The following is a 13,463-nucleotide window of genomic DNA, read 5'->3' as shown; positions in this document are numbered from 1 at the left end:
TTAGGTAAAGAAAAAGTTACAATAGAGGGGGAGGAAGAAACTGTTGATGTATTTAGATGTAGAATAAAATTAGTATCTTTGTTGAATGTCGTGGGTAAAGCAGGTAGAGCAGCTTTGACATATTTAGGTTTTGATCAAAAAAGTGCAACTTCTACATACGACGGAGCCATGGAACTTTTGAAAACTGTTTATAAATCTGAAGAAACTGTTTATGTTAAAACAATGAAATTTGTAACTGCTAATCAGGCTATAGGAGAAAATGAAAATGACTATTTATTACGAATTGAAGATTTAAGTAGAAAAATGACTTTTGAAACTGAACATGATGCTTTGAGACAAGAATTTGCTTTAGCTATTGCAGTTGATGGGTTGAGAGAATCTTCTCTTCGATCGCAGCTGATGCAACAAAATGACTTGAATTGGACTAAGTTTTCAGGTATCTTGAGAGCTAAAAAATAGCTAGAGATTCAGAAAGAGCTATGGAAACTGTTAAAGCAGGCAATTTTAATGTGAAATTGGAAATAGATGCAATAGAAAACAAATCAGAGGACAAAGATAGTCAATTTAAATTTGACTATGATTTGGATAATGAGAAAGAAATGAATAGAGTATCTTCTAGAGATAAATATAAATCTAGAGGGTATGGTAAGGATAGGAAGTCAAGTAAATACAATAAAGACTATAGTAAAGTTAGAAGCTCTAGAGACTATATTAGCTCATCTAGGGATTCTGTTAGAGAGAGACCACTTGAATGGCGTAGGAGAAGTAGAGACAGGTATTCCCCGAGGAGATATGATGATAGATCTAGCAAAAATTCTAGACGGTATTCATCTCCAGGGGCAGATAAATGCTATGGTTGTGGAGTGAGAGGACATGAAATCAGATTTTGTCCAGAGGTAAGATGCTTTTTTGGTGCTACCAAAGGGCACACAATTAAGGACTGCAAGGTACGTAGGAGTCAAAGGAGAGATAGGTACGAAAGTAGTGGAAGTAGTGAAGGTAGAAGAAGTCCTACTCCCAGAGTAAGGTTTTCTGAGTCTAGTAATAGCAGCTGACTAGGCAAGAAATTTGTCAGAAATTTATCCGTAAATGGTAAATATATGGAATTTACTTTTGACACAGGAGCTGATGTGTCCACTACGACTGAGAAAGCTAGTAGAAAGCTTGGTTTGAATTTAAAAGAGCCCGAGCAAATTTTGAATGGAGCAGATGGAAATAGATTGAATGTTTTAGGAGTTGCTGATGTAGCTATTAAAAGTATTTACAGAACTATTGATACTTCTGTTTACATACATAAAGGTTCTAGAAGAAATCTTTTAGGTATGCCCGAGATTAAGAAGTTGAATTTGTTAGCAGTTATTAATGCTTTGTGTGCTAATGAATTCGACCCTTTGAAGGAATTTCCTAAGACCTTCGAGGAACTAGGAACAATGCCTGGTATTTTTAGTATTGACTTAAATAGGAATGCTGAACCTGTTAGATTGTACGCACCTAGGCCTATTTCAGCAGGTTTGCATAAAAAAGCTAAAAAAGAAATTGATAAAATGTTGGAAAGTAAGGTTATAGAACCTATAGAAAAAGCAACTGATTGGTGTTCTGGTCTTACCATTGCTCCAAAACAAGGTGGTAAGATTAGAATGTGTGTAGATTTGACCAATTTGAATAAATGTGTTAGAAGGGAAGTATATCCTTTACCTAGGATATCAGACATGTTGTGTAAATTGACAAAAGGAGTTATGTTTTCCAAACTTGATGCCAACTCTGGATTTTGGCAAGTTAGACTTGATAAGAAATGCAAAGAATTGACAACTTTTGTAACCCAATGGGGTAGATTTTGCTTTAAGAGAATGCCTTTCGGGATATCTTCAGCTCCTGGATTTTTTCAGAGGGAAATGGAAAAGATATTGAAAGGCTTAGACAGAATTGTATGTTTGATGGACGACATTTTAGTTCACGGTAAAACTGTAACCGAACATTGGCAATGTTTACGTAAAGTTTTAAATAGAATTGAGAAGTCTGAAATGACTTTGAGGAAAGAAAAATGTGAATTTGGATGTACCAAGGTGAAGTTTTTAGGACATTTGGTTAGCAGTGCTGGTATTAAACCAGACCCAGGTAAAATAAAAGCTATAGTTGAAATGAAGCCTCCAAGGAGCAAAAAGGAGGCCAGGAGATTTACCGGAATGGTTAATTATTTGATGAAGTTTAATAAAAGGTTAGCTGGTTTATGTACTGCAATTTATGGAGTAACGGGTAGTAAATCGGAATGGTATTGGGGTCCTGACCAACAAGAAGCTTTTGAAACTGTTAAGAAAGAAATTTCTAATAGTCCAGTATTATGTACTTTGGAGATAAATGCTAAACATAGAGTTTCCGCTGATGCTAGTAAAAATGCACTAGGTGCAGTTTTGCTGCAGTATAACGAGGAAGGTGCGTGGCAACCTGTAAAATACGCTTCTAGGAAAATGACTGAAACTGAAGGTAGATATGCCATGGTCGAAAAGGAAGCTTTAGCTAAGACATGGGCATGTGAGAAGTTTGATTACTATTTAGTTGGTAGAAAATTTGAAATAGAGACGGACCATAAGCCTTTAATTGCGATTTTAGGTGAAAAGGATTTATCTAAACTACCTGTAAGAGTACAACGTTTTAAGTTAAGACTAATGAGATATGATTATGATATTTTTCACACTCCTGGAAAAGATATGTTCATTGCTAATTTGCTTAGCCGTCCAAACAGTGGTGCTGTTTGTGATGAGGTAAGTAAAGCTGTTTGTAATAAGGTAGAAACTTATGTTAACTCGATAGTTTCCTCTTCTGCATATGGTGACGTTAAAGAAGAGAAACTAAGAGAAGAGGTTAGAAAATTATCAGATGCTCTCAAGTGTATAGAGTATTTATATTCTGATTGGCCATCTGAATTGGATGGTTCTAGTAAAGAACTGATAGGTTTGTATAGATCTAGAGAGAGATTAAGTATTTATAATAATATATTGTTATATGACTCTAGGCTGTATATTCCTAAGTCATTAAGACCGCAGTTTTTGGAAATTTCTCATGAAGGTCATCCAGGCATAATGAAATGTCGCAGATGAGCTCAGCATCATTTTTGGTGGCCCGGCTATAGTAAGGAGATTTCAGATTATACAAGTAGATGCAATGTTTGCATTATGCATGGTCAAGTTGAACACCAGCCCATGTATGAAGCAGAAATGCCTTCTAAACCATGGGAGGTGATAGGTTCGGATATACTTGCGTCCGATAACGAATATTATCTGATAGCTATAGACTATTATTCAAAGTGGATGGAATGTCTGCATATAGAATCTCAAACTGCAAGAGAGATAATTCAAGTACTCAAGTATCTGTTTTCTCGATTTGGTATACCTAATGTTATCAGGTCTGATAATGGAACTTGTTATGCTAGTAAAGAATTCAGAAACTTTGGAGAGAAAATGGGTTTCATTCTAATTACTAGTAGCCCCCGGTATCCTTGTTCTAATGGTTTAGCAGAAAGCGCCGTAAAAATTGTTAAAGGATTATGGGAGAAAAGTCGAGATAAAGATGTGGCTTTGTCTGCGTATAGAACTACACCTTTGGCTTCAGGATACACGCCAAGTGATCTGATTTTTGGTCGAGCTATTAGATCAAACTTGGGCTTCCCATATGAAAGTGATGTAGACTATGAACTGTTTAAAGAAAATGAAATTAGACGTAAAAAGAAAATTAAGAAACGGTGGGATAAAAAGTATAGAGTTTCAAAGCTAGACGAATTTAAACCTGGTCAAATGGTTTATGTAAAAGCTCCTTCTGATGTAGGTTCAAGAGGTATAGTTTTAAGAAAGGATAAATCTCCTGAAAGTTACTGGGTCAATTTAGGCATGAGTGAAATACGCAGAAATAGAAAACATTTGTTTTTGTTGAACTCTGATGACAAGAACACACTATCTGACTTTTTTGAGGATAATTGTCTTCCCTTCGGTAGCTACTCCTCAAAAAAAGGGCTACTCTGAAGTAGTAGAAAATGCTAACGGTTTATCTGAAAGTCAAGAGAACATGATCCCTGATTTAGGGATTCTTGAGCAAGGGGAGGAAACCCCTGGTGTAGCTGAGCACGTGGAGGAAATTCCTGGCATCAGTGAACACGAGGGGGAAACTTCTGTTGTTGAGAGAAATTCTAAAAGTAATTTTGTGTCTATTAGTAGAGAACCTGTTGTCACTAGCTCAGGTCGAGTTAGTAAATCACCTAATAAATATGGTATGGAATATTATAAATGACCTTGTTTTTAGTTTCAGATCGATATCAGACCAATCTTACTTTTCTATCACTTATGAAGAGTGCTGGCAATTCGCCGAAAGGTGGTGGTGCCGAGAGCGGCGGTGCAGGTAGAGGCAGGGGTAGAGGTGTGAAGGTGACGAAGGATTCAGAAGGTAACACAGTGTTTAGTAAGCAGAAGGGGAGTGAGTCAGGTAAGAATGAGAGCCAAGGTAAGAAGGAAGTGTACGGTAAGCCAGGTAACATTAAGTGTGTTGTCTGCAAAAGCTTAAGAGACCATCATGCTGCTCGGTGTTCTGGATTTATTTGTTATAATTGTAAAGGTCAAGGACATTTTGCGGTAGATTGCAAAAAGACATTGTGTAGATTTTGTGGGAAGTTAGACCATGGACTTGAAGGATGTACTTTTGGTGGGTCTTCCTATAGAGATATTGCAGCGGGTATTAGGCGTACGGTAGAGGAGAGTAACAATAGGGGACCGGATTCTAAGTTGAAGAAGCCTAGTTCGAGTTTACCCTTTGTTGCTAAGATGGATAGTTTTGTAGAAGAGATGGAGTCAGAGTCTGTTTCGACCGAGGCTGCCATCGAGCAGAGGAAAGCTATGCTCTTGCATAGGAGGAGACAAGTAGAGGAGCAGTACAAGCACGCATTGTCTGCTATAGACAAGGATGAGAGAGAGTTGGAGGAGGAGATTGAAAGTGAGAAGGAGTATAGAGAGGCTCTGTTGCACTTGGCTGCTGTAAAGCAAAAGAGGGCTCAGAGGAGGGGTGCGAGGAGCGCGAGTTCCGTAACGACTACTAGAAAGGAGAGTAAGGTTGAGGAATCCAAAGAGGAGATCCAACCTAAAACCTCCGTTGTGAGAGTAGTCTCTAGCAGAGATGCTAGTTGTGAGGAGAGTAAGGTTGAGGAACCCAAAGAGGAGGTCCAACCTGAAAGCTCTGGAAAGAGTGGCAATGACGACCAGCTTGCTGGTTCTGAGTCAAAAGTTCAGAGTGGCAATGACGACCAGCTTGCTGATTCTGAGCCAAAAGTTTCAGATAACCTAGTGGCAATGGAGGAGGAACATGAGAAGGCCGATTGATATGGGGATAATGCCAGTATGGAGGAAGGTGATCTGCTAAATGGAGATGAGGTAGATTGAGATGGATTGGGGTGCGATTAAAACTGTTAAATTTGCGATAACTGATGACTGAAGGAAAGACGAGTAAGTAAACAGAATATTGGGTGAGTAGAGAGATATTTATCTCATCTTTGAGACGGTAATTATGATTTGAAGCTTTTGTGATTATCTAACCTGCTTGGCTTGATAACCCTGTTTCATTGAATTTAACGCTCCTCTTGAGAGATTATTTGTTCTGCTAATAGTGGTTGCACTTGGGTAAATTTGAGTGTATTGGAATTAGAGTTCGTATTTGGATTTTAGATTAAGCGGTGTAGTCTTTAAAAAAAGGGCATGTTATATATTCATACTGTAACACGTTCAGGAATAAAGAACCACAGGCTAAATAGACTACTAGAAGTTATAGCTACTGGAAGCTACGGCTTAGATGGCTATTAGGCTACGGCTTAGACGTCTAGGAGACACGTGACCCCCCATCGCTATATAGCGACTGGAGACAAAGCTGACAGCCTCTTGTGATCAGGAGTTCACGGTGAGTGCTTTATTGCTCCCCCAGCAATATTACAATCCGATTATGATCGATTATCCTCAATGTTCCAAGCAGCATTGTAAACAAAGCTGAAGACTAAATTGTATGTCACTTAATGGAGCAACCCCTACTGCTAAACTTTCATTTAGCTGACCAACTGGCCAAGTATAATATCATTTCAAATTTCAAATTGCCTACAAATGGCTCATCATTTGTGCCTCACCAATCCTAGGCTATTTCTTACTAAAACATGTTGTCATCATTGTTCTTATCAATTTATTTATTTTATTCATTTTATTTTTATATTTCAATTTATTTATTTTTTGTTTTATTTATCAATTTAACCCTTTATTTTTTTAGTGTCCTTCTATCTGGACCAAGTAACAGTTTGTGAAAAGAAAACAAGACTGTCCCTGGCTCACCAATAATGAAAAAAAACTAATGCGTAAAGTTTGCATTTATGCTGGCTCACAGTCACCTGACTCTGCAAAAGGAGTGTACATCAGAGGAGAAAGAGCCAAAGATGGTGTCATCCACAGTGGAGTTTCATATGGCCAACAGCTTGCTTCACTGAGGGTAAAGATTTTTAATCATGCAAAGTCTGCTTGCCATAAGCATGCACACACCATAAAAGACCAGTGTAAGAAAGATATACTTTTTAATCAAGTGCTTGCTAGCAAAACAGAGTATGCCTCAACGACTGCCAAGCTAATGAGAACTGCATATTCCCTTGCAGAGCATAATAAACCTTACACTTTGTAGATTGTTTGTCAGAGTATTAAACTCAGCTCTCTGTTTACTATCAAGATTTAATAACATTACCGTACACTACTCAAGCGAATTTACAACTGACTGCCCAGTTATTCATCAGCACTAATAACATGGATAGGATATGTGGTTACAGCAAGAAGGCATAAAGCATAAAACAGACATAAGACATAAAACAGACATAAGACATAAAACAGCACCTGTGGTTATATAACGATGGCTATTCCTAACCAATATGCACTCGCAATCTCAGAGCATCTCCCACTAAATATTCACATCACACACTTCATACCAAGAAATGTGTGAGTTACAAGAAAGCAATGGCACAAACCTTGGCAGAGGCCTGCATTCAAGATTCTCTGCAACTAACACGGTTGATTGTGTATATAAGAAAATGAGATCATCTATTTGTTCAGAAATACTGAAAAACTCTTGTAAGGTTAGTATTATGATGGAGGAGTCTACCACAGTAGGAAAAAAAATATGTCTTACTTTACATTTAAGAACAGCATAGCCAGAGACAACGCTTTCTAGTGAAGAATGCTTTGCTTTGCCTTTAGGACTTGTTGTGCTTGAGAGTTTGTGTGCCGAGCTCATACCAGATGCTTGCTTGGCGTTACTCAACAAAAATGAGTTCACCATGGACTTCCTTGAAAAAAATTTGCTTGGTGCTTGCTCTGATGGTGCATCTGCGATGCTTGGCTTTTCTTCTAGTGTTTTGTTGAGATTGAAAAGTTTGTTCCCCAGCATTTTCCTATGACATTGTATGTGTCATCAAGTCGAGCTTTCTATTGGTAATGCTGTTAAATCTGTCTCACAAATGAATCATGTAAAAGGTTTCCTGGACAAACTGTATGCCATATATGGTCAAAGTCCAAAAGCTCAAAGAGAACTAAGGAAGTGTGGTGCTGTGGTCAAGTCAGAGGTACTCAAGATTGGCCAAGCATTAGATGTGAAATGGTTGGCATAAAGTTTTCAGAGTCTCACTGCAGTTTGGAAGAGTTACAAAGCATTATCTAATCACTTCACGGAGTCAGAGTCTGCCAAGTCTGGCAACTTGCAGAGTAGCAAGCATGCTGCTACACATCATGGTATGGCAAAGAATCTGGCGTCCAAGCACTTTGTTCTGTTGCTTGCCATCATGGTTGATGCCTCGGGTGCTGTGTCAGAGCTTTCTCAGGCTTTACAGAAAAAAGACTGTAATCTTGGCACTGCATATAGACTCTTTATAGGTGCCATCAATACTCTCAAGCACCAGAAAGATGGTGAGATGGGTGATCGCTACCAAGCTGACATGAATTGTGATTGGCTATTCAATTGTGTGGAGCTTCAAGATAAGGGTTGCTACCTAAAAAATTCCGGCCTTTCAGCAATCTATCATTGACAACCTTTCCAGTCGCCTCTGTAGCAATGGAAACATTTCTATAGGTAACACACCACAAATTACACCTAGGTCAATCACTGATAGTTGAGAGAGAAGGAAATCAAAAAGCAGTTTCAGACATATCTTATATATATATAGTACTTTATTGGCAATAATTTCATTTCACAAATAGAAATGTTTTTCAAATTAGGCCATACAACAATAGTGAAACAAAAAAAAGGGAAAAAAGCAACAGTTAGCCATTAAAATTGAATAAATAGTTTGACAAATAGTGTTTAAAATGCCTTTCTCTGCTAAGAGACCGGATATTTAGTGGAAGATTGTTAAAGCAGCTGGCAATGAAGAATATCTTGAAGACATATCTTGAAGAGATTGATAATCTGTCTCTTGCCAAATGGCCAGGTGGTGTTGAGAGGCCATTGCTACATGGAGAAGGTGCACTGAAGGCCCTTTGTGCTTGTATCTTGAAGGCATATCTTGAAGAGATTGATAATCTGTCTCTTGCCAAATGGCCAGGTGGTGTTGAGAGGCCATTGCTACATGGAGAAGGTGTACTGAAGGCCCTTTGTGCTGCTTTAGCCTAGATTTTGCCCATTATCTCTCTCATTTTCAAGATTATGTTGACACCCCTGAGATAGTACCAGAGCAAATATTGAAACTTGAAAGCATTGTAAATGCACTACCTATATCAAGCGCAGATTGTGAGAGGGGTATCAGCCAATGCTTTGCCCCGGACCCCATTAGAGGGCTTACAGCGCATGCCACCCCAGCCCCCCTCTCTCATATCAAAGGAAAATCTTTGATATGGGTTATTTATGAATTATATTTATGATTTTAACTTGTTGCAGTGTTGGCATGGTAACACTAAAATATCCTTTAGATTGGTGTAGAAACTATCCAATTTGTCTAGCGCAAACACCTCATGGTAAAAATCATCAACATTCTATATAATTATGTACTGTAAAATTAGTAACAAAACAACATGTTAACCTTACTATCTTTGGTTACCAACAATAACTTTAGTGTATTTAGCGATTATGATTTGCAAGAAAATGCAACATTACAATGTATTATGTGTAGTATCTACAATAAGGAATTCTCATCTTCAAGACATACGTATAACGCAAAAGTTGAATTTAACATGAATGAATTTAGCTTACTAAACACCCACTTGCTAACACTTCTTTAAAGAGGTTTTAGTAGGCCTATGTATGTTACCACATTTGAAACTTTGAAAAATTAAGCTATATATTTTCAATAATTAAATATATAGGGAAATGGAATTGTGGTTAAACCACTAGCATTGAACACATCAATTCCCTCCAAACTAAGTACATACAATCGTGGTGTGTGGTTGTATGGAGATAACATCGACTCATAGAGTGCATAATTATCATGAAGCCCAAGGACCAGCTTATGTACTGGGCTAGGTAAAATTATAGAGATCTTGAGCACTATTTATTTTTAATGATGTTGCTTTCTTATAGCAATGCCAACTCCAAAAAGCCTTAATGAGTAGACTGGAACATGGGCTAAGTCAAACTTTCTGCCTACAAGAAAGTAGATAACCATTTTAGCTTTATGCAGGCCAATCATGACACGCATGCAATATGTTTTAAACTGACTACAAAAGCGTACAAGCTCTTGGTAACTATTGGAACTAGAAATTTTCTATTTATAATGCTAGCAACTTAGGCTAGATGTGTTGCAAAGGGGTCAATTGTTGAACACTAAAAACAGCAGCTTTAAACCTTCATTTACATCCAATGGGCTACTTTACTGATTGACTAGAAAGGCAATGATGCTCCTTCTACTAATCTACTCATCAAATGATTAAAACAAACTTCACTTAAATTCATAGATTTCTAACTGACTCATCTTTAACATTTCTATTATTTATTTATTTTTAATTCAATTCTCTTAGTAGAGCAGGAACATAAACTTATCTTTCAGCCTTTTCCTTCGGAGGGTGGGCTACTCAAACAAAAATGTTTTATAGTCAGAAATTTATGCTGAATTCAATTATAATGTTTCTACACCTATGTGTTTGCACATTTCTGAGCTAGAGACCACTTTCGAAATGGGAGGGGGCAACTCCAAGTTTGGTTGGAAAACCTTATATATCAGACAAAGAAAACTATTTTATAATCTCAAAAATTAATGAATGTTTTTATTTGAGATTAAGTGAGTCAACTCTCAACACTCCTTAACCCATGCCAAGGATGCAGCAAGACCGCTTGTTTCACTGTCTCGCTGAGTCTGTGAATGAAGCCCTAGTCAGAGTGACTAAACTTCAATATGAGACAGCCAAACAGTATTCAAACAGATGGTTAATATTAGAAGAAGAGAGCATTCAATGTGAAATTGCTCAAAAAGTGCTAAGCATTGAGAACTTCGATGAGAGTTCAGACTTGTTGTCATTATGCCTGTTATAAAAAGTATTGTAACAAACTCGTTATGGGAAGAGCTGAGAAAAGACATGAGAAGAGACAGAAAGAATGTGATACAGCAGAAGAGGTGAAATTAGATATTTATAACTTTACAAATTCATGATGATTACTCCATGATGATGGTACTTTGGTGGGAGAAAAAGAAAACATTTTCATTTTTGTCTGCATATTTTGTGAGCAGCAAAACTAACTCTTTGCAGTTTACATAACGTGTTATGGCCTACAATTTGGACATAAATTTATAGATAAATTACATGTATGATCCTTCCTTGGTTTTTTGCATATGACCACACAAACTACGCTAGATATGGCACGCTTTACTGTGCAGAGATGACTAATCTGAAAGTATAGCGTAGCAAGGTGTATGAGGCTCTTATGAAGAAGGGGTATTTTACTTATCAATCACGACATCACTGTCCATTCAGCTCTATCGCTTGTGATTAATCTATTGAGCAAACAGTTAAAAGAGACTCAAAGTCTCACGTTGGAATCATAGGGTTTACCAAGAATCATCGGCCTCTCAATGCTGGACTCTATCTCACCCAGAATGAACAGCTGTACATACAGACATGAAGAAGATGCTAGTGCCTGGTGATTCGGATGCCGCAAGTTATGAGATAAGTGAAAAGGCTTGGAAGGCTGATGAGGAAATGAGGGAAGTCATGAAAGACTCATATAACAGCAAGAATAAATTCGTTTGCGTTTCAAACCACCAAGCTATTACATATTACCAGTGGTGCAAAAGCCTCCATTGAAGTGAAGCAGGATCTTGAAATGGCAAATGTGATAGGAGAGAAACAGCTTTCAGAATTGGTCCAGAAGAGATTAAGTGCCCAAGAGATTGATTTCAATGCATCCATCGAGTCAAACAAGCTCAAAACCTTCACCACATTACTATCAGCTAAGAAAAAATCAGAAGAAAAAGTCCCAGAGTGTTCGCACAGACTGTTTGAGAATTTGTTAGTGATCAGCCAACAGCGTAACTTGGATTTGAGAAAAGTGTTATCATTCTCTCTTGGCAACATCAGCTGGTCCCTGGCTAACTCTGATGGCTCTATATTGAAGACTGCCAAGTCGGCTCTGATGGCTGCTGTTGAGGAAGATGTTGATGATCAACTATCAATCTATGTTAACCAGGATCAGCTACCAGTCTTTGATCTGTTGTGGTTGATGCTATGGCCGAAATTCAGACCCTAAAAGCTCCTCCAACTTTTGGCATGGCTGCAAGTCAGCTTTTGCAACGGATAGTTAGTATTACAAACGTATATCACACATTTCGTGTGGATTTTGTTTGTGATACATACCCTGATATCAGCATTAAAGGAGGTGAGAGAAGTCGTAGAAGTGTGAAAGGAAGGCAGAAGGTTGCTGTGTTTAATCCGAACTAATTGGTGTCAAACAGGTCTGAATTTTTAGCAGATGGCTCAAACAAGACTGCTTTAGTGAAATTTTTAAAGGATACATGGAGGAAGTCAACTGTGAAGCAGATGGTAAAGAGACAAATTTCATCAATGAAGCACAGTGTAAGATCTTCTGCTCACTGTCTCACACATCACAACCAAACCTACCACCCACACTAGATGAGTTAAATCTCCATATATTTAAGGCTGCATATCAGGCCACGATATGGAGAAGAGCCAAGCAAATCATCATCAATGCCCCATCCCCCAGCAACATGGATGGTTTATGGAAGATGGAGAGCTTAAAGCTAGATAGATGACACAATAACCAGCACTTCCTGATGTGCTCGTGGACATGTTTTGTCGATACAAAACTGGGTGTCAGTGTCATTGCTGTCAGTGCTACAATACAGATCTCAAGTGTACGGACATGTGCAGAAGCAGCTGCAGTAGCAATAGAAATAAAGAGGATGGAGATGAAAGTAGTGATGCCGAAGACTCAGATGACTGTGAATTAGAAGGTTAGTATTTGAGTGGTATTGTAACCAAAGGTGCACTTCATGTTTGATTAGAATGCATATGTGTCACACTGTATAAAAGACTGACTAATTGCGATTACACTTGCATAATAAAGTAAACGGTTCAACATAATAAGCATTAATGATGAATATATGTATATTAATATGTTATATATACATGGTCTGAGTCTTTAAAAATACTTTTCATTTTGTTTTGCAGATCTGTAATGGTATATGAGTTGCGGAATAACAAGGACAAACTGTAAAGCTGCCACAATATCAACCAAACTGGGAATACATAATATTATATAATACACTTCTAATATTATAAATTTGAAGAATAAATATTTTAATGTTATCAGAATTGATTCCAACTTAGGTTATTGCTAATTATTTAGTATTTATATGTCATTTTCATTATTACATTGTTGGTAGAAGCACATGAAACATTACAGACATTTATTTAATTAAAATAATATATTAATTATATTGCTCAAAAATGAACAATCTGAGAGGTGTAGAAACCAGATATTTGAAATCAGCTCAAAATTCTGATCTAGATGCCACTCTTATCACATAGCCCACCTCCAAAAGGAATAAATCACTTTTTTTGACAGCTTTTTGATGCCCTCCTGCTCTACTATCTTATTTCCAATTAAACAACCTTATGATATGTTTAGTCTGATGTCCTTGTGAAAAAACCATTGGAGAATTATTAAACATGGTCTACAGACTTTGCGCTTATGCAGCACTAAAATGAATTATAGTTGGCTGCCCGTCCTCACATCATTAATTAGCCTTGTGTGACTCAAACTTCTGACTTACTTAACATAAGTCAGTGCTCTAACCACTTAACAAGGCGGCACATCGGATAAAGAAGAAACAAATGAACAGTACCAAAACATGATTAAGCTGTATGGTTTCCATTCTGAACCCTATCTAATATTATTAATATATGCTTACCAGATCAATAATAAGTTCAATAGCCAGCTATTTCTGTTTAGGAAGGAAACAGTCC

The 13,463-nt window shown here is 37.5% G+C and overlaps 2 protein-coding genes across 2 annotated transcripts in view; one reads left to right on the top strand and one right to left on the bottom strand.

Annotated features, from left to right (window-relative positions):
• LOC137406986 (transcription intermediary factor 1-beta-like) overlaps positions 1-13,463 on the bottom strand; it is a 22,737-nt gene extending 9,274 nt beyond the window's left edge. Inside the window, exon 1 of the mRNA XM_068093587.1 lies at positions 13,409-13,463. The gene's annotated coding sequence lies outside the window, so the exon portion shown is untranslated. The remainder of the gene's footprint in view (positions 1-13,408) is intronic.
• On the top strand, positions 480-1,055 carry LOC137406985 (uncharacterized). The gene has a single exon (XM_068093586.1). The coding sequence runs from the start codon at positions 480-482 to the stop codon at positions 1,053-1,055; it is 576 nt and encodes a 191-aa protein (XP_067949687.1).

Source organism: Watersipora subatra, chromosome 10 (assembly GCF_963576615.1).
Source record: "Watersipora subatra chromosome 10, tzWatSuba1.1, whole genome shotgun sequence".
Classification (NCBI taxonomy): Eukaryota; Metazoa; Bryozoa; class Gymnolaemata; order Cheilostomatida; family Watersiporidae; genus Watersipora; species Watersipora subatra.
Note: the sequence above shows the minus strand (reverse complement) of the source record. Positions and strands in the feature narration are given on the sequence as shown.